The sequence below is a fragment of the Musa acuminata genome, chromosome BXJ3-6, assembly GCF_036884655.1.
Source record: "Musa acuminata AAA Group cultivar baxijiao chromosome BXJ3-6, Cavendish_Baxijiao_AAA, whole genome shotgun sequence".
NCBI classification, from domain to species: Eukaryota; Viridiplantae; Streptophyta; class Magnoliopsida; order Zingiberales; family Musaceae; genus Musa; species Musa acuminata.
Window position 1 is genome coordinate 23,741,631 of NC_088354.1, and position 26,320 is coordinate 23,767,950.

Sequence of the window (26,320 nt, forward strand, 5' to 3'; positions counted from 1 at the left end):
TACTAACCGGTGTTTACTGGACCGAACATGAACCAAACACCGGACCGAACATGAACCTCTTCGCAAACCTTCATCATCTTAACAGAAGAATGAGACCAAACAAAGAACAACCATGTCACATGGCTATCTTAACCTTTTTGATGGGGTCTTACATACCAAAGAAACGATTTTATTTCAACAGAACCATAAACTTGCAATTACTAAGCCAAGCATCACTTTTGAAACACAAAATATACATCATAATTTCCACATAAAGAAAATGTATCCATTACAAGTGTTTTTGACCATAAGGACTAAAACATCACTCAGCATGATGAACTTCAAAAGCACGTCTTAAAACATTAGTCTTATAATGGAAACATCAACACTACTATAGTTTTGGGGCATTCTCACTTAGGATGTAGCAGGCTTGTAAGATGGATTGAAAACCACTTGTTCGGCACAATCCAGATTATCTCCAGAAAATTGGCGCCCTATTCCCATGAGATCCAGGTAATATTGATAGTGAGATATTATGTTGTTCATGGGATCAATATATCCCTGGCCACAAATAATATCTCCATACAGAATATTCATGGTAAGCCCAAAGCCAGGCAACCTTTTCGACAAGGTGTCATTCTTGGTGGGCTTCCAGTTTCCAACGAAAACATCATGAGCTGAAGGCTGCTTTTTCTTCATTGGTGTCATCCACCTCCAGATGGCAGCTTGGAAAGCCAGGGTAGCATTCTGCTCTAGGTATTCTGGATGGTTCAACAGATCTACCTTCAAAGCTTCACCAATAAGCCCATAATTGTAGTTCCTAGAAGTCATCAATTTAACCAGCAGCACTTAATTAATTTCAACCAAATGATAAGATTAATTATTTTGTTCTATCCTTGCACCTGGTGCATACTAGAAATGCAAGATGACAAATACCATTGACATACCAGTACACAGGCAGAGCACCACGTCCATAGTATTGAACTCCTTCGGTGCAGGGATAAAGGTAGTTTGGATCGCAGTAGTCTTGGCTTGGGCTCATCTCATGGTTATAGCACAATCCCCATGCAAATGGGCCACCAGTCGCAACACCATAACCACCTGCGATAAAGATCATCGGCAGATTATATACATATATATGTATACATGTCTATGAGAAAACAAGTTAGGCAGCCATGACAATCATTCCTACAGCATCTGAGACACCACAAGCCAGTAAATCCATTGGGTTTCTATCTCCCCAAAGCCTGCACTAACAGGAGCGTTGTGCAATCTGCATCTCTTTTTTAGGGTTTTCCAATAACCATGGCATGACAACAATTAACATCTAATTGGACATTTTTTGTGCATGATGCCAACCTAAGGTGTCTGCCAGCCTGTGGTGCCTACCAACCGAGGCAAATACACTGGAACTAGAAGGAAGGAACAGTAGCTGCACGCATCTCCACTGAATCCATTCAATCTTATCTTTGCTGAATCTGTTAAGATGAATCTTGTCCAGGTTGCTTGGTCATGCTGGGCAATGCAATTTATTGTTCTCATCACAGAAATTCTGGGTATCTCAGACATCTGAGTGTGCTGTCCAAGTTATTAAGTTGATAGACATTGTCCTCCTAAATAATATCTTCATCATCGATCATTTTATTAGTGCAGAAAAGTTATGTAGCCAGATACGAGGATGAGTGCAAAAGAATTCAGTTGGGTGAGGATAAAAGGATCCATTTTCATATGATTACATTTATTTTCATATTGTTATAATTTACAAGCATCTAATCTGGCTAGGAATCTAGCTATTCATAATATATGTCGGTGAGAGAAATAGTGAAGTTTGAGAAGCTACTTAGCATCAAATAGAGAGACAACGGCCCTTTAATATTTGCCTCCTTGATAATCTATTTTCCATTCTTGCATATGCATTTTTTTCGATAATTTCTCTTCCTTGTCTTAAATATACTCTATTTACCTGCAGTCCTTTTTCTCTCTATCTTAACTACCTACTGTTGAAGAAACAAGAACTGTAAATCACATGTTATCTATTTATAATATGGATCTAAGATTGTCTATATATCTAATTAACACAGAAGCTGATTGATTACAACCTACAGCCCTATGTATAACCTTTTTGTTCACCATGACTGTACAATTAGAATTTGAGAAACCTAATGCAAATTTCACTATAACAAGTTCATTGAATCTTTTGCCCTCAGAGCATTTCCTTGAAATGTATGACAAACTGGATCTCGTGCTTCTTTCCATGTTGTTATAAATCTCCTTTGCCTAAGATATAACCGATTATTTAATTTGCATCACACGAACAAGAAAAATGAACAAACCGTGGACACTCGGAATCATGTTCCACTGATGCAGATGGGAACAGCAGTCGAAAACATTTCAAATTTGTTCATAATCACCATAGGATTTATTTAGTGTCCAGTGACTGTGCATGGCTTGTTTCACATCTTTTTATTGTGCATTATGTTCTGATATCTTGAAAATTTGTCTTTGGCATTGATAGTGTTCCTTTACGTCATGGCAGAGGGAGTCCGCACGGCTTGATTCAGTCACGGGTACGCAAGATCATCCACGTCAGCGCTCGGGCGGCGGGGATCATCGTCTGGTGAGGTCAGGCTCGGGCTCTGGCTTCAAGGCCTGGAAACTCCCCTTGGCTGGCCGCCTCCCACTCTATCATTGGTCCTTGCACACGGGTCAGGGTTGGAAAGGGGGCTCCCGACTTCGACCCCTCCGAAGATTTTGTTAGAACTGGGTGGAAAATGAGCTAAGAACCACTTGTCGCCGGCCTCGTGATGGGTTTTTATCCCTCCGCCAGGGGACCAGTCGTACCTGTCATATTTATGGTTGCCGACCCTCCGGGCGACGGACTTACTCTTGGGGCGGATGTTGGGCGTCCTCGGCGTCACGACGTTGTGCAGTGGTGTCGTACTCAGTGCCGTCTCGACTTTTGCGGGACGACACAGTACTCGGTCAGTGTCGTCCCGATCTTACGACGCTGTACTTGGCCGGTGCCGTCCCGACTTTAGCGGGACGACACGGTACTCGGTCGGCGCCGTCCCAATCTTACGACGTTGTACTTGGTCGGCGCCGTCCAACCTTTGCGGAACGGTGTTGACCAGGGGGTGCGGTCCGGTATGTTGATCTTGACGCTGATGTGGCTGTGAATAGTGGTTGGAAGGCAGGTTACCAAAATATGCCCTATCATTCTCTCCCCCCCTTAGAGAGCGGCTTGTGCCGGGTCGCTCCTCGAGGGGCCTGGTGCATGGTGCGGTGTGATCTCGTAAGTCGGGTCTACCCGTGTAATGACTAGTGGTACGGCCAGTGGTTCGCCGGGAACCTCTGGGAGCGGAGATCGGTCGTAGACAGGGTCCGTCAGGAAAGTTTGTCGGGATTTTGACTGGGCAAGCGACGTTGCTCGATGTTGGACGTGGTGATTCGGTCGTAGTTGGTGTGCACCTTGGCTTGGATACTGAAGGATCGATGTGGCTGAGTGTCACGGCTCAGGTTGTTGAAGGCCAAGATAACTGAGAAGCATAACCTAGGCGTTGTAGGCTGGTGTGACCGAGCTGGATAGCTCGGGTAATGAAGATTGACGTGACCGAGCATCATGACTCGGGCACTGTATGACTGATGTGGCCGAGCGACATGACTCGGGCATTGTATGACTGGCGTGGCCGAGTGGCATGACTCGGGCATTGTATGACTAGCGTGACCGAGTGGCATGACTCGGGCACTGTATGACTGATGTGGCCGAGCGACATGACTCGGGCAATGTATGACTGATGTGGCTGAGCGGCATGACTCGGGCACCGTATGACTGACGTGGCTGAGTGGCATGACTCGGGCACTGTATGACTAACGTGACCGAGGGGCGTGACTCGGGCACTGTATGACTGACGTGGCTGAGCAGCGCGGTTCGGGCGCGGTGTGTCTGGTGGGGGCGAGCGGCTCTGCTTTGCCCTCGGCCGAAACGAACCAGACCGGAATATTCCCGCCACGTTAGTTTTGGCGGGAAACTTCCGTGCTTGCAGTGGGTTTCTGTCCTGGCGGGAAATTTCTGCCCTGGCGGAAAGCTTCTGCCTTGGCAGGAAGTTTCCCGCTAGGGCGGAGACGCTTGCCTCGGAATTTATGCTTCTCCAGGGGTCATTATGGCGAGGGGAGCGACTGCTGGCCTTCCGGGGGGAGGCGAAGGGTCGCCTCGATTGGCGGGGCTTTGCCCTATAAAACCCCCTTCCCACTCTCCCTATTTGCTTGTTTGTTTTCTTTTTGGCTAAGTTCATTCTTGTGCTCCGTGTTCCCGCTCCCTCCTTTTCTCCTTGGTCGGTAAACGCCTCAGGTCGGTCCAGATATCCACTTCCTCCTCTTCCTCCTCCTCTTCTTCTTCTTCTGGTAGGTCGGGGTCCGAGGTTGCAGCGTCGACTTCGAATAGTGGTCCGTCGTCGGGTGGGACACCTCCCGTGAATGAGAAAACTGTTCGGGCCCTGGAGGTCATGAAATCCCTGCACGACTCCGATTCTATCGTGACAGCGGAGTTGTTCGGCCATGTCAGGGATCGCTATAGTATCCCGAGCGAATATGAGTTACACGTCCCTCGGTCCGGGCAACGGGCCTACGACCCGTTCCCGAGTGGGTTCAGACTGACTCTTGACGCCCTTGAGTCCGAGCTTAGGTTTCCCTTACACACGGTGATTGAGGCCTACTTCTCCTGGTGGCAAATCTCGCCATCACAGATGGCCCCGAACTCGTGGAGGAATATGGTGACCTTCCTCGGGGAGTGTCGAGGAGCAGCTATCACCCCGACCCGCTATCTTTTCCTGTCCTACTTCCGTTTGTCTAAGGGGTAGGGCGGCTACTTTCTGTCCTGTCACGGTGGCTTTAGGGTGAGCAGGGCGTCTTCTAACAACAAAGGGTGGAAGAGCCGCTACTTTTTTGTTAGCTGTAGTCGGGGGTGGGGGTTTAGCCTCAGATGGTCGGCTCGAGTGATCAACAACAGCTGCCCTAGGTTATCTAATGACGAGTATGAGCAGCTAGGGCACCTAAAGGGGATTCTCGCTACCTCACGGGCCATTAGGGACATGACCGAGGAGTGGTTGGTTGAGGCTAGCCTTAGTCCGGCGCCCCGGGGTACGGCTCGGGCCAATCCCCCTTTTACTAGTTGTCTTGGCGCTGTTTGACATTGTTGACGCTTTTTGATTTCTTGGATAGATATGATGAATCTCATGCGCCTGCGGGGGATGCCCCGTGCCTCCTCGGCTCCTTAGTCTAATCCTTCCGTCACACAACCCGCAGGAGATTCGGGTCGGCCGAGGAGCTCGGAGCCCGACCGCTCGCGTAAGAAGCCGAAAACCGAGACACCGAAGATGCCTGAGTCTGCCGCGGCTCGGGCGTCCGCCGCTAAAGCTGGCGGTAGCTGGGGGGCGATCCTGTGGTCCTGCCCCAAGGGAGACAGCTGGGAGCTCGCATGGCAAGGAACGCGCCGGGAAGGCGAGGTCGGCCAAAGCAGCCCGCCCTGCCACAATGCGTGATCTCTGCCGCACCCGAGCCCGCTCCAAGGATGAACCTTTCCAGGCTCTTTTATAGCGGAGCTACCCGAGGGGGAAGCGTCCGACCCTCTCGTGATGCGCTGGCCGGGGTTGACCCTCGGGGAGCTGAGTCTGGACGGACGACGCGGCCTCTACGACTTACGCCCGGGGTGCCCTTATCCCCGATATCGCTAGACAATTGTACGGTTCGCCTTTTGAGGTGTTGATCGAGAAGGTTGGCAAGTCTTTGGTCTAGGTATGGATATCTTTTTCCTTCTCGGTCCTCGTTCGACCTTCTTTGCTTACACCTCGTCGTTTCTTTATGCAGAACCTGCACTACTACACGACGCTTGTAGACCATGTTCAGGACGCTGGTCGGATAATCAGCAGTCTGGGGGATAAGAACGCTGAGCTCCCAGGCCAAATCGAAGAACTGAAAGTGGGGGCGACGCCGGAAGCGGTGGCGGCAGCCGAGCAGCGAGCCACTGACCTGGAGGGAGAGGTTGCAAGACTAAAGTTGGAGCTCGAGGGCGCCGGGCAACAGCAGGTGGGTCTTCGGGAGTAGCTGAAGGAGTCTCGCAGGCGAGTTCGCTTGATGGAGGGCGAACTGTTGGACCCTGTCCTGGAGCTTAGAAGAGGCTCGTGTGTCAGCGAAGAAGGCCGAGGAGGAAACCCGAGCAGCCCTTGCAAAGAACCAAAAACTGATCGAAGAATATAAGGAGTCCCGCGGGTTTCAGCTCGGGCTGCAAAGGTTGGGGCAGGTCTCGTATGAGTACGGATATCGAGTCGTCGTGTCATGGTTTCGGGCTCGGTTTCCCGACCTGCATTTTGACATGGATCCCTTCTCGTGTCTTCCCAACGATGACGACGTCGAGATGCCCGAGGAAGTTCCTTTCGACGATAGCACGGATCTTCCCGGGGCCTAGGTTGCGTCCCCCTTTCCTTTTTCTTGCTTTTTTGATGGCCGCTCGCTGCTCTTTCGTCTTGCTGCGACTGGTTGGGCGATGTAAAAATTTTTTTATCAATGAAACTCCCTTTGCCACTTTCGTATGTCTTTCCTTCTTTTTTCAGCGATAGGGCTCTTGCCCGACATACTTTTCAGACGTAAAACTTCTTTAAATTTGATATGTGCCATGTCCTCGGCACTGGTCGCCCTTCCTGTGTCGCTAAGCGATAAGTACCATCTCGGACCACTGTCGCTACTCGGTAGGGGCCTTCCCAGCTCGGAGCTAGCTTGCCTCGGGAGTGAGTAGGGTCGCTGACCTCGACCTTTCGTAGGACTAAGTTGTCAAGCTTGATCGGCCGAGGGCGCACCCTTCGGTTGTAAAGTCTCGTGACAGCTCTTTTATAAGAGAGGGCACGGAGATATGCGTCAGCTCTCCGTTCTTCGATGAGATCCAAGCTGGCTCGGAGCCCGCTTTCCGACGTGACGTCGTTGAAGTTTTCGGCTCGGGGGGTCGGGATGACTACCTCGGGCGGAAGCACTGCCTTGGTACCGAACATCAAGCTGAAAGGTGAATCCCCCGTGGCGGTCTTCGGTGTTGTCCGGGAGGCCCATAGTATCCTCGGGAGCTCATCGACCCAGACACCTTGAGCTCCTGTGACCCTTTTCTTCAAACCTTCCAGTATCGCCCGGTTGGTCACCTCGGCTAGGCCATTGGTCTGCGCATGGGCCACCAAGCTAAACCTCAGTTGTATTCTGTAGCCTGAGCAAAATCTTTTGAACCTTTCGTTGTCGAATTGGGTACCGTTGTCGGTGATGATGGCCTTGGGGATGCCGAAGCGAGTAATCATGTTCCTCCATATGAATCCTTCTACTTGCTTCTTGGTGATGGACGCCAACGGCTCGGCCTCCAACCACTTGGTGAAGTAATCCACTTCGACGATGAGGAATTTTCTCTGCCCCAAAGCAAGTGGGAAGGGGTCGAGAAGGTCCATCCCCCATTGCGCAAAGGGCCATGCGCTATCCAGGGGGGTTAGGGGAACCGCGAGTTGATGAGGTGCCTGAGAATGCTTCTGACACCGTAGGCATCGCTGTACGTAGGTCATGACGTCTCGACGCATGGTCAGCCAACAGTACCCTTGTCGGAGGACTTTGAAGGCTAAGGTCTGACCGCCAATGTGCTCCCCGCAGATTCCTTCGTGAACCTCGGCTAATACCGATTGAGCTTCCACGGGGTCCAAGCAGCGCAGGAGCGGTTGGGTGAACGACCTCCGATAAAGTCGCACGTTCATCTCACAATACCATGCCTGCATGCGCCGGAGCCGTCGGGAGGCCACCTTGTCGGTTGGCAGCGTCCCGTCCTTTTTGTAGCGGAGGATTTCTTCCACCCAGGTCGGGGTTGCATATGCGATGGCCACCTCTTTGACCGCAATGGTTCGGTAAGGAAGTTGTTCGACTTCCGGAGGCAGTTTGGCGTCTTGAGTCGAGGCGAACTTCGCCAAGGCGTCAGCTTGTGCGTTCTGGGCCTGCGACACCCTTGTTATGGCGAAGCGCTAGAAGCAGCTAACGAGTTTCTTTACCTCGGATAAGTATTTTGTCATGGTAACATCCCGAGCCTCATAGTCTCCGTTGATATGGCCGACCACTAGCTGGGAGTCGGTGAAAACTTCGATGCCTTTGACTTGGAGCTCGAGGGCCAACTTAAGGCAGGATAGGAGCGCCTCGTACTCAGCTTCGTTGTTGGTAGCCTTAAACCCGAAGCGTAGCGCGTGACTGAACGTCCGGCCATCGGGGCTTTTGAGGACGAGGCTAGCCCCGCCCCCTTTTGCGTTTGCTGAGCCGTCGATGTGTAAGCTCCACCATTGCTCAATATGCTCGTCGTCACAAAGATCAGCCTCCCCAAAGCCTCCCATGGTCCCTTATAACCCACAAAAGAGAAAACGGGTTAGAGAAAATACCTCACTCAGGATCCACATGCAAACATTTTCGAAAACACTTCATAGACAATGATGCAAATTACAAACAGACTTTACAAGCTCTAAACAGTTACACAACAAAGGGTCAAAATGGTTCATTACAGACCGAAAATCTCTCACAAGTGTCCACAAGATACAACCTTTATTTACAAGCCTAAAACGACCGCCAAACCCAACTACAATTGGACTATTAAGCCTTTGGTTGTCCCTCTACATGCTGTGCAAAGCATGAACATACCAAAAGACACGAACATACATAAGCATTACATCAAACATTCTGTTTAGAAGTTTGTCCGTGACATTCTCCCCCACTTATTCCTTCGACGTCCTCGTCGAAGCCTTTCGCCGACACCATAACTCCTCGCCTTTGCTGAGTCTTCAATCTTCTGCTCCAGCTGCAATGCGCCTCTTGGCTCCCAGCTGCTCTTCGCTATTGTTGTTGAGTAGCCGAACTTTTGATCCGCTATGCTGTTTCAACTCGCCAATAACTTTGACTCTATGTGGGGTTGGCTGAGTTGTGTTGATCCTTGTTGATTCCTGCGGATCCTCTAGATAAAGGAAAAGACCATCCTTACTATGCGCCAGTCTCTCAAATACCACATGCTGCTTGAACTGGGTGGATGCTTGTTGGAGCTTTAACGAGCATCACCTCGCAAACTTTCGAAGTTTTGGGTCCTTCCACCACAAAATTTGTCCATCAACTCTTCTTTCACTTAGTTGTCCCTTCCAAGTAGGTTCGCATCACTTCTGCTTTCGATTGACATTTCGTTGGGAAATGAAGTGGACAATCTACTCTTAGTAGCACTGATCACCGTTGGTGAGGATTCGACAACTATTGTCTTCCATTATCTTCGAAGGGTCTTTGAACCTGTGCAGAGCTCCTCTGCTGGATAGATAAGAGAATTAGGGTACTCGGTTTCGCCCATTCTCTTAAGAGTTGAAAAGGCAAAGGTTACTTGACTTCGCCCGCCTCCTCGGGGTTGTACTCCATGCATCGAGTTGGTTACTGGCCTTCGCCTGCTCTTTGCTCACACTTCTGAAGCACTTTAAGTGTTTGCACTCCTTGTGTTGAGTTAGTTACTGTGATTCATCTTCTCAATGCCATCGAACTTCTAGAATGCAGGAAGTTTTCACCCCAACTTGGAGTAATTCTCTCATAGGTTTGGTTGCCTCTGGGATTGTACCGTCTTCTCCATCAACCCTGCCACCTACTCCACTGAGTAGCAAAGGTACAACACCACGTACTGCCTACTTCGTTCCTTGGTCGTGCACTCTTGCCTGACTCGAAATCCTTCACTTTCGGCTATCTTGATAAGAAGCTCGTTGACACCGGTCTTATGAAGTTCATTGGTCTCTGCCCTTAAGCCTTGTCTCGGTACTTGGAGTTTGCCTCTGCATGTTCCACCTCCTCGGCCCCTTTCACGACCAAGCGCTCTCCCTGCATGAGAGCAAGGGATCAATGACTTTCACGGAAGTCCCGCCTCTGCGGTACCATGGCGCTGCCATGCCCATGGCCCTACTATTCGTTGCCTCGCATCTGCATCCCTTTTCTTCACGATCAGTAGATATGTCTCTGTGGCACTCCTCCGAGTCTACCTCCATTCTAACTGATGCTTTATTTTGGGTAGCTAAGTCCCTCTGGCCTCGTCGTCGCTTCCTCGCCCCTTTCGACCCCCTGCTTCAACACCTCTGTGTTCTCCAAGCAGCTCCCTTTGGTCGATGGAAAGACAGACTGCAACTCCCAAGCATGGCCTCTGCCATCACGTTGTAGGGTTTGCACTGATTCTGTTCTCCTTAGCTTCCTTGGTAGCAACGTTCGCTTACTCAACCTTGTCCTCTGACTTACCGGGCTCCCTTAAGCGAATATGAGCTCTGGAGCAGTCCAACTCTCTAACTGCTTCGATCATACCTCTGCATGATCGAGTCCCTCCCATGGGACTCACTGGTACTTGCATTCGAACTTTTCCCTCGATGGAACACAGCCCCCATATGCTGATGACCAAGGTTTTCATCCGATGCAAAATTCAATGCATGCACGGAAGACTCGCCTCTGCGGTACCATGACCTTCACTCCTTGAATCCATAGCCCTTCTTGTCGTCGTGTTGTTCACCGAAGTGGAGCTTCCAGTAGCTTCCAATCATACCTCCGTATGATCTAATCCCTCACGGGACTATGTCATGTGTATCACATTGCCACGAACTGTTCCACCACGATTCGCCGCACCATGTCGCCTCCAGGTGACATCTCCATTGCATTTTGATCCTTGTGGGATGAACTCGAATTGTGATCCCTCTATGTGTGGCCTCTGCCAATACATCGCAGGGTCTCTTCCACCTTCGATTTTGTTCGTTCCTTTGGCAATCGACCTTCATCCACCCGCTCTTGGGTCACACCTAGATGAAGCACCTCTCTAGAACAGTCCGTCGCCTAGTAGCTCCCGAAGTCCACCGACTTCGCTGAAAATGGTGCACCATTGTCTGGATCTTGGGCCTCTGCCCCTACCAGCACAATCTCCGCTGCGCACCGCTTCTTTCATGGCAACTTGAATGACAACACTATGGCATATTCTTCAAGAGTACCCGCCTCCGCGTCCTCTTGCCCCATGCAAAGGCCTTCTGAACCCAACTTCGCCTCCGCAAGTTGAGTCGCCCTAGTCCCTCCATCAAATGCTTCTCCGAGATAAGGTGTATATGCCCAGAAGCTCCCTTCGTCTTTGGCACCATGTAAGATGAGTTCGCTCCGTCAGAATGAAGGACCCATTGTCACGGACTTAGCTGGTTTTGCCTAAGTCGTGCGGCACCCTTGCGTGTCCGTCCGCAAAGGTCAGCCTCCCATGTCCCTTAGGACCCACAAAAAAGAGAACGGGTTCGAGAAAACGCCTCATTCGGGATCCACAAGCAAACATTTCCGAAAACACTTCATAGACAATGCAAATTACAAACAGACTTTACAAGCTCTGAACAGTTGCACAACAAAGGGTAAAATGGTCCATTATAGACCGTAAATCTCTCACACGTGTCCACATGACAACCTTTATTTACAAGCCTAAAGCGGCCACCAACCTAACTAAAATGAGACTATTAAGCCTTCGGCCGTCCCTCTACATGCTGTACAAAGCATGAACATACCAAAAGACACGGACATACATAAGCATTACATCAAACATCCTATTTCGAAGTTTGTCCGTGACATTCTCCCCCACTTATTCCTTCGACGTCCTCGTCGAAGCCTTTGTCGGCATTGCAACTCCTCGCCTTTGCTGAGTCTTCAATCTTCTGCTCCAGCTGCAATGCGCCTCCTGGCTCCCAGCTGCTCTCCGCTGCTTTTTTGAGTAGTCGAACCTTTGATCCGCCATGCTGCTTCAACTCACCAATGACTCTGACTCTGGTGTGGGGTTGGCTAAGTTGTGTTGATCCTTGTTGATTCCTACAGATCCTCCAAATGAAAGAAAAGACTATCCTTACTATGCGTCAGTCTCTCAAATGCTCATGCTGCTTGAATTGGATGGATGCTTGTTGGAGCTTTAACGAGCATCGTCTCGCAAACTTCTGAAGTTTTTGGGTCCTTCCTCCACAAAATTTGCCCATTGACTCTTCTTTCACTTAGTTGTCACTTCCAAGTAGGTTCGCATCACTTTCGTTTTCGATTGGCAGTACATTGGGAAATGAAGCGGACAATCTACTCTCAGTTAGCATTGATCACCGTTGGTGAGGATTTGACAACTACTGTCTTCCATTTTCTTCGAAGGGTCTATGAACATGTGCAGAGCTCCTCTACTGGATAGATAAGAGAATTGGGATACTCGATTTCGCCCATTCTCTTAAGAGTTGAGAAGGCAAAGGTTACTTGACTTCGCCCGCCTCCTCGAGGTTGTACTCCATGCATCGAGCTGGTTACTGGCTTTCGCCTGCTCATTGCTCACACTTCTGAAGCACTTGAAGTGTTTGCACTCCTTGCGTTGAGTTAGCTACTGTGATTCACATTCTCAATGCCATCGAACTTCTGGAATGCAGGAAGTTTTCACCCCAACTTGGAGTAATTCTCTCATAGGTTTGGTTGCCTCTGGGATTGTACCGTCTTCTCCATCAACCCTGCCACCTACTCCACTGAGTAGCAAAGGTACAACACCACGTACTGCCTGCTTCGTTCCTTGGTCGTGCACTCTTGCATGACCCGAAGTCCTTCACTTTCGGCTATCTTGATGAGAAGCTCGTTGACACCGGTCTTACGAAGTTCCTTGGCCTTTGCCCTTTAACCTTGTCTCGGTACTTGGAGTTTGCCTCTGCATGCTCCACCTCCTCAGCCCCTTACACGACCAAGCGCTCTCCCTCCATGAGAGCAAGGGATCAATGACTTTCACGGAAGTCCCGCCTCTGCGGTACCATGGCGCTGCCATGCCCATGGCCCTACTATCCGTCGCCTCGCATCTATATCCCTTTTCTTTACGATTAATAGATATGTCTCTGTGGCACTCCTCCGAGTCCACCTCCATTCTAACTGACGCTTGATTTTGGGTAGCTAAGTCCCTCTGGACTCATCGTCGCTTCCTCGCCCCTTTCGACCCTCTGCTTCAACACCTCTGTGTTCTCTAAGCAGCTCCCTTTGATCGATGGAAAGACAGATTGTAACTCCCATGCATGGCCTCTGCCATCACGTTATAAAGTTTGCACCGATTCTATTCTCCTTAGCTTCCTTGGTAGCAACGTTCGCTTACTCGACCTTGTCCTCTGACTTGTCGGGCTCCCTTAAGCGAATATGGGCTCTGGAGTAGTCTAACTCTCCAGTTGCTTTGATCATACCTCTGCATGATCAAGTCCCTCCCCTGGGACTCACTGGTACTTGCATTCGAACTTTTCCCTTGGTGGAATACAGCCCTCATATGCTGATGACCAAGGCTTTCATCCGATGCAAAATTCGATGCACGCACGGAAGACCCGCCTCTGCGGTACCATGGCCTTCATTCCTTGAATCCATAGCCCTTCTTGCCGTTGTGTTGTTCACCGAAGTGGAGCTTCCAGTAGCTCCCAATCATACCTCCGTATGATCTAGTCCCTCATGAGACTATGTCGTGTGTATCGCATTGCCACAAACTGTTCCACCACGATCCGCTGCACCATGTCGCCTCCTGGTGACATCTCTATTGCATTCTGATCCTTGTGGGATGAACTCGAATTGTGATCCCTCTATGTGTGGCCTTTGCCAATACATCGCAGGGTCTCTTCCACCTTCGATTTTGTTCGCTCCTTTGGCAATCGACCTTCATCCACCCACTCTTGGGTCACACCTAGATGAAGCACCGCTCTAGGACAGTCCGTCGCCTAGTAGCTCCCAAAGTCCCCCGACTTTGCTGCAATTAGTGCACCATTGTCTGGATCCTGGGCCTCTGCCCCTACCAGCACAATCTCCACTGCGCACCGCTTCCTGCCTGGCAACTTGAACGACAACACTATGGCATATTCTTCAAGAGTACCCGCCTCCGCGTCCTCTTTCCCCGTGCCAAGGCCTTCTAAACCCAACTTCGCCTCCGCAAATTGAATCGCCTTAGTTCCTCCATCAAATGCTTTTCCGAGATAAGGTGCATGTGCCCAGAAGCTCCCTTCGTCTTTGGCACCATGCAAGATGAGTTCGCTCCGTCAGAATGAAGGACCCATAGAACAACATGATCCTGCTCTTACCTTTGTAAGAGTTCATGTCCTTGACCTCTGTCCAAGGAAAGCACTGTGCCTCCGCTCCATGTTCCAACTTCTATGCTGGCTCCCTTTATGCGGCTTGGGTACTTCGCCAAGTCACACCCAAGTTGCTCCGCTCTTCGTTTTTGCATTGAGTTGATGGTGGCACTCGCGCCCACCATTTCACGGGTCAGCCCTCCCTTGAGTCCGATCTCCATATCGACTCCAAGTATGCCTTCATTTGTGTTGCTTTGGGTCGCTCCCCCACTTGATCTCGCAATGCATCCACCAATGCATTCTCTCAAGCGAGATCATGCGACGACTCCTCGCCGCTTACTCGGTCCATTGCGCTTCGTGGAGTTGTTGTTTGTTGAGGTACTCCTCCTCAACATGTGAGGTCCATCCCACATGATTCTCCCTCTGGAGAGCCAGGACTTATCTCTCCAGGATAACTGTCCCGTTGGAGCAACATCTCTCTTCGTTTCGAAGACCACCATCCCCTTGGACTACTCCGATTTGCTGAACAAACTGTGCATTGTTCTGCCACCTGCAAACACACTTGCTAGATTGCGACTCCACGTCAATACAACCCCCGCTGCACCACTCGAGGCCTAGCAACATGCTAAACTCGTTGCACACTTCAACCTCTTACGGGCGTATCCTTCACATGCCAAAAAGAAAGTTTCAATGCTCTATGGCGCCGAGTTTCGATCGCCTTGGGATGGCCGCGAACATTCCATCGTCTGCATACAAGCCCATATATGAGTACCGAATTCTTTGAATTAGCAATTCCCCTCACCTCTGTGAGCTTTGCACAACTCTTACGGTCGCCGAGCAACTCATTCCACCTTGTATTGTCTCATCCTTTACCAAGCGCCTCGCTTGCCTTGAGCACCATCAAGTATAGTTGTCAACGTTGAACCGTAGCTCAAACTCACCCATCCCAACCTTTGTGCGCTCCGCATTCTTCCAAGCTTGCCTGTTCTCGTGGTGCCTCTTGCGCGAAGGGTTGGCCATTCCTCTGAATGTCAATCTCAGATGCTCGCTCCTCCGAGCGACTCCTTTTCCCTACATCTCTATGCCCGTTTTCCCCCAAACGGTCGCGCGTGTGCTGACTGCCCTCAACGCAGCCCCGCTAGGTCCCCCACGTTTGCATGCTAAGTGTTTCTATGAGTGCTTGTCCCGCTCTGATACCATCTGTCACAGACTTAGCTGGTTTTGCCTAAGTCGTGCGACACCCTTGCGTGTCCGTCCACAAAGGTCAGCCTCCCCGAAGCCTCCCATGTCCCTTAGGACCCACAAAAGAGAGAACGGGTTAGAGAAAACGCCTCATTCGGGATCCACAAGCAAACATTTCCGAAAACACTTCATAGACAATGCAAATTACAAACAGACTTTACAAGCTCTGAACAGTTGCACAACAAAGGGTTAAATGGTCAATTACAGACCGAAAATCTCTCACACGTGTCCACATGACACAACCTTTATTTACAAGCCTAAAGCGGCCACCAACCTAACTAAAATGAGACTATTAAGCCTTCGGCTGTCCCTCTATATGCTGTACAAAGCATGAACATACCAAAAGACACGAACATACATAAGCATTACATCAAACATCCTGTTTCGAAGTTTGTCCGTGACACCATGGAACAACATAATCCTACTCTTGCCTCTGCAAGAGTTCATGTCCTTGACCTCTGTCCAAGGAAAGCACTGTGCCTCCGCTCCATGTTCCATCTTCTATGCTGGCTCCCTTCATGCGGCGTGGGTACTTCGCCAAGTTATACCCAAGTTGCTCCGCTCCTCGTTTTTGCATTGAGTTGATGGTGGTCCTCACGCCCACCATTTCACGGGTCAGCCCTCCCTTGAGTCTGATCTCCATATCGACTCTAAGTGTGCCTTCATTTGTGTTGCACTGGGTCGCTCCCCCACTTGATCTCGCAATATATCCACCAATGCATTCTCTCAAGCGAGATCATGCGACGACTCCTCGCCGCTCGCTCGGTCCATTGAGCTTCGTGGAGTTGTTGTTTGTTGAGGTACTCCTCCTCAACATGTGCAGTCTGTTGCACATGATTCTCCCTCTGGAGAACCCGGGATCTATCCCTCTTGGATAACTGTCCCGTTGGAGCAACATCTCTCTTCATTTCTTTCTCTCTGAAAGTTTCGGAGACCACCATCCCCTTCGGACTATTTTGATTTGCTGAATAAACTGTGCATTGTTCTGCCTCCTGCAAACGCACTTTGCTAGATTGCGACTCCACGTCAATACAACCCCCGATGCACCACTCAAGGCCTAGCAACATGCTGAACTCGCTGCACACTTCAGCCTCCTACGGACGTATCCTTCACATGCCGAAGAGAAAGTTTCAATGCTCCATGGCGTCGAGTTTCGATCGCCTTGGGATGGCCGCAAGCATTCCATCGTCCGCATACAAGCCCATACATGAGTACCGAATTCTTCGAGTTAGCAATTCCCCTCACCTCTGTGTGTTTTGCACAACTCTTTCGGTAGCTGAGCAACTCATCTCACCTTGCATGGTCTCATCCTTTACCAAGCGCCTCGCTTGCCTTGAGCACCATCAAGTATTGTTGTCAACATCGAGCCGTAGCTCGAACTCAGCCATCCCAACCTTTGTGCGCTCCGCATTCTTCCAAGTTTGCTTGTTCTCGTGGTGCATCTTGAGCGAAGGGTTGGCCATTCCTCTAAATGTCAATCTCAGATGCCCGCTCCTCCTAGCGACTCCTTTTCCCTACATCTTCATGCTCATTTTCCCCCAAACGGTTGCGCGTGTGCTGACTGCCCTCAACATAGCACCGCTAGGTCCCCCACGTTTGCATTCAAAATGTTTCTATGAGTGCTTGTCCCGCTCTGATACCATCTGTCATGGACTTAGCTGGTTTTGTCTAAGTCGGCAGCCTTGCGTGTCCGTTCGCAAAGGTCAGCCTCCCCGAAGCCTCCAATGGTCCCTTAAGACCCATAAAAGAGAAAACGGGTTAGAGAAAACGCCTCACTCGGGTTCCACAAGCAAACATTTCCGAAAACACTTCATAGACAATACAAATTACAAACAGACTTTACAAGCTTTGAACAGTTGCACAACAAAGGGTCAAAATGGTCCATTACAAACCGAAAATCTCTCACAAGTGTCCACATGATACAACCTTTATTTACAAGCCTAAAACGGCCACCAAACCCAACTACAATGGGGCTATTAAGCCTTCGACCATCCCTCTACATGTTGTGCAAAGCATGAACATACCAAAAGATATGGATATACATAAGCATTACATCAAACATCTCGTTTAGAAGTTTGTCCATGACAGCCTGGGCCTTGATGGCCGTCCTCGGGATATATTGTATGTCGAATTCCTCGAGCTCGACTGACCACTTGAGCATTCGTCCGGACACATCGAATTTAGATAAGATTTGTCGCAATGGCTGGTCAGTTATTACCTTGATCGGGTGGGCCTAAAAGTAGGGTCGTAGCTTCCTGGCTATCTAAACGAGTGCTAGAGCCAGTCTCTATACCGGTTGGTATCGCGTCTCGGGCCCACTGAGAACGTGGCTCAAGTAGTAGATCGACTTCTGCACTCCAGAATCTTCCCGGGTCAAGACGGAACTGACGGCGTGTTTGGAAGCCGCGAGGTGGAGGCTGAGTGGCTCTCCCGAGGTGACTGTAGCAAGTCAGGGTAGGTGCGCCAGGTGCTCCCTTAGTCGGCCAAACGCCTCTTGACATTCTGAAGTTCATTCGAAGTTCTTCGGGCTTTTTAGGATATGGAAAAAGGGGAGACATTTGTCTTTTGATCGAGACAGGAATCGAGCCAGGGCGGCGAGCCTCCCAGTCAAGCGCTGGATCTCCTTTACCGAACGGGGAGGCTGCATGTTGATGATAGCTTGAACTTTTTCTGGGTTGGCGTCTATTCCCCTTCAGTGGATGATGAAGCCGAGGAATTTTCCTGAGCTGACCCCGAAGACACACTTGGCGGGATTGAGGTGCATGTCGCACTCCCACAATGTTCTGAATGTCTCGGTAAGGTCCGTCAAGTGGATTCGGGTGGACTTGCTCTTGACGATCATGTCGTTAACATACACCTCCATGTTTCTCCCGATCTGGCGGGCGAACACCTTTTTCATCATCCTTTGGTAGGTTGCCCCAGCATTCTTCAACCCGAACGACATGACCATCTAGAAGTAAACTCCTAGGTTTGTGATGAAAGCTGTGTTCCTGGTCTTCCGGTGCCATCTCGATTTGGTTGTACCCCGAGAACACGTCCAGGAACATGAGGAGCTCGTGGCCCGAGGTTGCGTCGACCAGCTGGTCGATCCTCGGCAGTGGATAGCAGTCCTTCGGGCATGCTCAGTTGAGGTCGATGTAGTCAACACACATTCTCCAACTTCCATTAGGCTTTTTAACGAGGACTACATTCAACAGCTATCGAGGATATTTTGCTTCTGCAATAAATCCCGCCGCCAATAGTCATTCTATCTCATCTATAGCCTTTTGTCGGTCGAGTGCCAGCTTTCGGGGTCGCTGCTTCACCGGTCGCACTTGGGGACTGATGTTCAGGTGGTGTTGCGCGACCGTTCGGTCAATCTCGAGCATGTCCGCTGGTGACCAGGAAAAGACGTCAGCATTCTCAACTAGCAAGTTGACGAGTTGCTCTCTTTCCTCCTCCGGTAGCCCCGACCCGACCATGACGATCCTATCTGGTCGGTTGTGACATAGAGGGACTTCTTGGGTGTGCTCGATCGGTTCGGGGCGTTGTGTTGGCTTGGCGACGTCCCGAGGGTCGGCGATAGGATGCTCGCGCCTCGACTTCTTGGGTAATGTGACGACCGCCAGGTAACATTGTCGGGATTCCCGAGGATTGCTCCTTGCTTCCCCGACCCCTGCTCGAGTTGGGAATTTTATCGCCCGATAGTATATGGAGATGACCGCTCTGAGCTTGTTGAGGGTTGGTCGGCCCAGGATGGCGTTGTACGCCGAGGGGAGTTCCACCACCATAAAGGTTACTATGACTGTCTTGACCTGTGGGTCTTCGCCTAGGGTGACTGGTAGGACGGTCGTGTCGAGAGCTGAAATAGAATCACCTGTAAACTCGGTAAGCATCGTTTGAATTGGGGCGAGGTCTTCCTTGGTCGGGCCAAGCTTCCGGAAGGCGTCGAAGTATAGGACATCGGCGGAGCTCTCGGTGTCCACCATGATCCTTTTAACCCAAGCATTGGCGATCCTGGCCGAGATAACTAGCGCGTCGTCATGCTCCGGGTACTCGATTCCTCCTGCCGAGAAGGTGATCTCGGGCACTTGGGGTTGTCTCGGGCGTTTTTCAATGGTTGCTCGAGCATAAGCCTTTCGCCTCGCCATGCTATATCTCCCCCTGACGCCGGACGGCTGCTGATCACATCAATCTGCTTCTCAATCGGACCCGAAGGACGGGGCGACAATTCGCACGGCCTCCTAAGGTAGTGGCCCAGGTGCCCCCGGCATATGAGCTCTTCGATCTGGTTCTTCAAGTCGCGACACTCCTCGGTGTCGTGTCCGTAGTCACGATGAAACCGACAATACTTCGAGCGGTCTCTGAGCTCGCGTGGTGCCTTCATCAGGTTAGGGGCCTTCAAGAGTCCTTTCTCCCTGATCTGCAAGAATATCTCCGTCCTAGAGGAATTCAAAGGCGGGAGTGGGGTCCTCGGGAGTGGTGCGTCGGGTCGGTCGATCGTTCTTCTGGGCGACGCCAGGGCTTGCCCTCGGGTCGATTCTGCTCGCAGCCTTTTATGCTCCTCACGCTTCCCCGTCATCAATGCTTCAGTGGCTACGTATTGGTTAGCAAGCTGGAGCATTTCGGGGATAGACGTCGACGACCGCTCGACCAGCGACCAGAAGAATCTGGAAGGCCGAAGTCCTATTAAGAACGCTTGCATTATCAAAGAGGGATGAGCATCGGGCAGCCCTCGGATTTCAGTGGCAAAGCGAGTCACAAAATGAGAAAGGGGCTCGTCGTCCTTTTGGCGGAGACCGAGAAGCAGAGCTACGGACGACTCCGGTCGCACGCTGGCCAGGAAATTGAGCTCAAACTCCTTGGCCAACTAGTCGAAGGAGGTGATCGAGGACGGTCTGAGTCGACTGTACCATATCCGAGCTGGGCCTCGGAGCGAGGTAGGGAACGCCCAGCACATGAGGGCGTCTGAAGTGCCGTATAGGGCCATCTGGGCTCAAAAGGCGGCGACATGTTCCGTCGGGTCGGAGCCGCTGTCGTAGGCTTCGAGAACAGGGAGATAGAAGCTTGGAGGAACTGGCTTGTCCTGAATTTCAGGTGTAAAAGGCAATCCTCCTGAAGAGGACTCTCCAAGCTCCTCTTTGGACTTGTGAAACTCTCGTTGAACCTCATCCAGACGTCGATTCACCGATCGCAGTTGTGCCCGGAGGGAGTCACCGAGTCGGACGACAGTGTGTCAGGCTCGGGACTGCCGAAGGGGGGGCGTTGGAGGCTTCGCGTACCGTACACAGGCATCGACCTCGAGCTCAACCGCCATTCGGGTGACGAGGCGACGTTCGTCGTCGCGAGCCACCCGGGGACCAAGGGTGATGCAGGAGAGGGTGGAGGCTGCGTGGAAACAGGGGGGCGGCAACTCCCGTTGTGGCGTCAGCGGGAGCGTCGAGAGTTGTACGGGGAGAGGAGCAAGGGGAACGATGGTTTGCACCATCCCCGCCAGAACTTGGACCTGGTGCGCCAGGCTGAGGAATGCCTCGGTAGAGATGGAAGGTTGAGTGGTAGCCATTCCCGGGGGCAATAACCCCGGGTCAGTGAACAGCCGCCAATAGTGCCCCGGGGTTGCTATGGAGCCATTGGTCTCCTGCTCGGGGGGAGGCGGATGTTGCTCCACGAGCCCAGGAGTCGAGTGGGTCGGGAGGCGTTCGTTGCCCAAGTGTTCGGTCGTGTTGCCTGGGTGGGCTTGGTCCTGCGTCATCGGGCCCTCCTTCTAGCGCCAAAATGATAGTGTTCCTTTACGCCGTGGCAAAGGGAGTCAACATGGCTTGGTTCAGTCCCGGGTGCGCAAGATCATCCACGTCGGCGCTCGGGCAACGGGGATCGTCGTCCGGTGAGGTCAGGCTCGGGCTCTGGCTTCAAGGCCTTGAACCTCAAATTGGCTGGCTGCCTCCCACTTTATCACCAGTCCCTGCACACAAGTCGGGGTCGAAAAGGGGGCTCCCGACTTCGACCCCTCCGAAGATTTTGTTAGAATTAGGTGGGAAATGAGCCAAGAACCACCTGTCGTCAGGCCCGCGATGGGTTTTTATCCCTCCGCTAGGGGACCAACTGTACCTGTCATATTTATGGTTGCCGACCCTCCGAGCGACAGACTTACTCTTGGGGCGAATGTTGGGTGTCCTTGGCATCACGACGTTGTGCGGTGGTGTCGTACTTGCTGTCATCCCGACCATTACGGGATGGTACTGTACTTGGTCGGCATCGTCCCGACTTTTGCGGGACGGCACGGTACTCAGTCGACGCTATCCCGATCTTACGGCGCTGTACTTGGCCGACACCGTCCCAACTTTAGCGGGACGGCACGATACTCGGTCGACACCGTCCCGATCTTACGGTGCTGTACTTGGTTGGTGGCGTCCCAACTTTTGCGAGACGGCATGGTACTTGGTCAACACCGTCCCAACCTAACGGCGCTGTACTTGATTGGTGTCATCCCGACTTTTGCAGGTCGGCACCATCCGACCTTTTCGGAACAACGTTGACCGAGGGGTGCAGTCCAGTATGTTGACCTTGACGCTGATGTGATTGTGAATAGTGGTTGGAGGGCAGGTTACCAAAATATGCCCTATCAGGCAAAAATAACCATTGCTGACAATGCGTGTGCGTATGTCTTTTTTTTTTTGCTTCCCCATGATTCCAATACCTAGTTATTGCTCTGATTCGAAATTCCGCATCGATTTCCACTCCCAAAATACTCATACGTTGAAGTAATTTGCAACAAATAAACAGATTATGATGAACCATACGTCTAAATATTGGATTTTGAAGCCTAAATTCAGGGAAAATAGGGAGAATTTATCATTAAGAAATAAGAGGAGGGACGATCGAGGAAAGAAGGAAAGGAGGGATCTTTCTTACAAGAGGTTTTGCTGCCGACATGGCCTAGGAAGGCGGCGACCTCCTTCATTTTGGTCTGCTTGTCGCCGGCGGTGCCGAACCCGAGCGGCTCGTAGACGGAGGCGGCGATGATGAAGGACTGGTAGTCCCAGAAGCCGACGGCGTGGGCGACGGGGGCGTTGCGCTTGCTGAAGAGATTTTCGAACTGGTACACCACGAAGTACTCGCTAATAGTCTCGTTGCAGCAGTAGATGCTGCCACTGCACTCCCACCCCTTGTCGCACGCCTTGTGCTTCGACTTCGACGCCTCCACCGCCGTTACGGCCACCGCGATCACCATCAGGACGGCCAAACACGCACTAAACTTCGCCATGGCCGGATCTAATAGGAGAAGAAGAAGAGAAACGAAAGCTAATCAGGAGAGGAGATAGAGAAGAATGTGGTTAGTAGATGGAAGGAGGAGGCGGTGAATGAAAGTATTAAGAGAGAGAGAGAGAGACCGCCGGAGGAAGAGAGCGTCGGTAGTTCGGAGGATCGATCGGTAGGGCGGACGACCGGAGTTGTTCTCGACTGCGAAAGCCGAAGAATACCAGCCGTCGGATTTGGGGCACCGCAGCTTACAACGTTGCTTCCCCAGAACTCCCCGCAGTGAACTTTAGCGGACCATCCCCGCATTTTTGCTATTTTTTCTTTAAAATACTTTTAGTATTATAAAATAATTATAATTCATTTTTTAAAATAGATTATAGCTCCATGGTTTGATCTAACAGGTAATCTAAAATTTGGCCGGTCGAATGTTTTATCTATGTCTAATGATCATCCTCTCGTATAACTCACATTGATGAATTTGATTGGACCATCTCGTTTGAGTGATGTATGGAAAAATATCTACAATTTGATAACGGATTGGGTGTTTGCGAAGTCGCTTATTTCATGTCGTTGATGCAGATTACACATGATATTTGACTGATAGAATTTGTGATTTAATTCAAATTAATAGTAATAAACTCATCTAATCTTATAAATCACATTAGAAAAACTATCTTTTAATTAATTTTAGAAAAAACATTTATCTAATAAAACCAATTATATCAAATATGATAGCGAAATGTGTATTAAAGTATCGATTATGTGATCTTATTTTTGATTTACCTGATTGATTCTTGTTAAATCTCAAATTTTGATGATGAAATCAATCAATATGTGTTTATGTTTTAATCTGCGTTTTGAGTGACGTATGATACTTCGATCAAGATAAGATAATTAAAGCAAGAAAATCATGTTGGGCTGGAGGAACATGTCAGAAGATTGGACGTCGGGCCGGTGGATCGATCGATGTATCGACATAAGGCTTCGAGTCGTGGATTCGGGCATCGAGCTAAGAAGAGCAAACATTGCGCCAAGGATATCGGAGTTGCAAAGTCAACTAGCCGATTGGGCAATAGGCCGTAGGAGAGGACGATGCGACGAAGAATCGGACGAAGCGTCGAGGAACCAATGACATGCTGGACAACTTGATTAGATGCTTAGGATTAATTATCTAGATCGAAGTATATTTTATATGTACAGAATTAACTACGATAGCTTGAAAACATAAAGTAAGTTTACCAGAGTCAAGTTCGATGGGTGTTCAAGAGTTCGCCAAAAGTTTGAAAAATCATCGGAAGTGCTGCCGGAACCAACCGAGAAGGAATCGGGGACTTGTCGAAGTTTTCGGAAGTTCACCGGAAAGATCGTCGGAGGTTCGTGAAGATCATCGAGAATGTTCAGATACTTGCCAAAGACTCATTGAACTCGCCACAAGGCCAGGAGCCTGCTGGGAGTCCGCTGGAAGAAATCTGAGGGTGTATCGGAAGTCCACCGGAAATTCATTGGAAAGCTCGTCGAAAGGTAACTCGACGTTGCCACTTAAAATTTGCTTAGGGCTATGTCTTAATTTCGTAGTTTGCATATAATTTGGGTTAGGATTAAGGGTTAATCCTATAACCCAGTTAGGGGCCAATTGGGCCCGAGTTTGGACTGGTTTGGGCTAAGTTTAGAGCCCAACCAGTGAGCTGGAACAGTCTAGGCGGTGGCACTGCTGGATTGGGCGGTGGCACCGCCGGACTGGGCGGTGGCACCACCCAGAACCCGAGAGGTCCGGTGGTGGCATTGTCAATACACTATTGGACTAGGCGATATCACCGCCCAAAACCCGAGAGGTCTGGTGGTGGCACCGCTAGTATACTATCAGTGTTAGACACTAATAAGCAGTGGCACCGCCACTGATAGGCGATGGCACCGCCAGCACCGAAAAACCCAAAAGCAATTCAAATTTGGAGCCCAAATTTGAATCCTCTTGGGGCCTATAAATATCCCTCAATTCTCAATAGAGAGAACACCTTTTTAACAAGTTAGAAAGTGAGAAAAAGCTCTAGCAAAGTCTTGTTTTCAATAGCTTAAGTGTTCACCTCCCTCTTTCTTTTTGAAAAATCTGTAAGAGTATGAACCACTTATAAGAAGATTGTAAGAGGGGTATTTAGTCCTTCCCCTTCAAAGTGATTTGCTAGTGGAAGTTGGGAGCCTCATCGAAGAAGGCTTTGAAAGTGGATGTAGGTCATTTGATCGAACCACTATACATCATGGTGTTCCTTGAATATGTGAGTGTTTAATTTTTTGAACCATTTCTTTACTTAGTTACAAATAGTTCGGTTTTCATCTCCCTACTCTTGACTACATTTACTCGAGCTATTTTAGCTAAGTCATCCTTCATCAAATCGAAATCTCTACATATTTATGAAATCAATTTCAAACTTACGAGTTTTAATCTGCTGCACTGATTCACCTCCCCCTCTTAGTGCCACTCCAATTATAACAATTAGTATTAAAGCAAAGCTCACTCTCAAATTTGGTTTAATGCCCAAGAGAGATGACTTACTCCGACATGCAAGAGGGTCACTCTATTACACGTCCACCTATGTTTAATGGGTCGGATTACATGTATTGGAAGACTTGTATGAGGATCTTCCTTATTTCCATGGATTTTGAGATTTGGAATATTGTCGAAAATGGATTTCAAAAATCTTCTCTTTCAATGAGCGAATAGGATGAATCAAAGAAGAAGGTTTTTGCTTTAAATGCAAAGGCTATGAATGCCTTGTTTTGTGTATTTGACAAAAATAAATTTAATCACGTTTCGATTTGTGATTCGGCTTTTGATATTTGGAGAACTCTTGATGTCACTCATGAAGGCACTAGCCAAGTGAAAGAGTCCAAAATCAACATTCTTGTGTATTCTTGCGAACTTTTTCGGATGAAACCAAGTGGGTCCATCGGAGACATGTATACCCGTTTCACGGATGTTATCAATGGACTCAAAACTCTTTGTAAAGGTTTTTCTAACTTTGAACTAGTAACTAAAATTTTAAGATCCCTTCCAAGGAGTTGGGATCCAAAAGTTACGACCATTCAAGAGGCCAAGGATCTTAAAACATTTCCTCTTGAAGAACTTATTGGGTCTCTAATGACCTACGAAATGAACAATGTAGCAAAAATGGAACTCAAGAATAACTTTCCAAAGAACGGGAAGGATTTGGGACATAGAACATTTGAAGACCACTCGAGCATAAGCTCAAGTGATGGTGAACCTAAACTACAAATGAAACAAAAATTAAAAAACAAAAAGAACGGAACTACTTGCTTTGAATGCAAGAAGAAGAACAAAAATTGGGATGAATCGAGCTCCTCCGAAGACGAGGAGAAAATAAAAAAAGGTGAGGTGGCAAACTACACCTTAACCGCATTCAACGATGAGGTAATCGAAACCCCCTTAATTTATTTTGAAATTACTTGATGTTTTACATGATTCATTTTTTTCTTAGAATAATTATTTTTGAAAATTACATGTTTAAAAAATTAAAAATATAAAAATTAGGAATCATGCTTATCATTCTAGTAATTTTGAACATAATCATGAAAATTACATGTTTATGATAAATAAAATGATTTTGATTAAAAATGACTTATGAAATCATGCTATATGTGGCTAAGAAGTAATAATATGTATCATGTTGATTTCCATTGTTATTTCTCGATTTTGATTAAATGAAATCATGTTTGATTTGAAGTAA

General features: G+C 49.4%; 1 protein-coding gene across 1 annotated transcript; it reads right to left on the reverse strand.

Annotated features, from left to right (window-relative positions):
* Positions 1-233: 233 nt before the first annotated feature.
* On the reverse strand, positions 234-22,872 carry LOC103973777 (chitinase-like protein 1). Its single transcript, XM_009388429.3, has 4 exons — positions 22,712-22,872; positions 22,233-22,592; positions 927-1,080; positions 234-799 (listed from the first exon to the last, which is right to left on the reverse strand). The coding sequence occupies exons 2-4, from the start codon at positions 22,582-22,584 to the stop codon at positions 394-396; spliced, it is 912 nt and encodes a 303-aa protein (XP_009386704.1). The 5' UTR covers positions 22,585-22,592; positions 22,712-22,872; the 3' UTR covers positions 234-393.
* Positions 22,873-26,320: the final 3,448 nt, after the last annotated feature.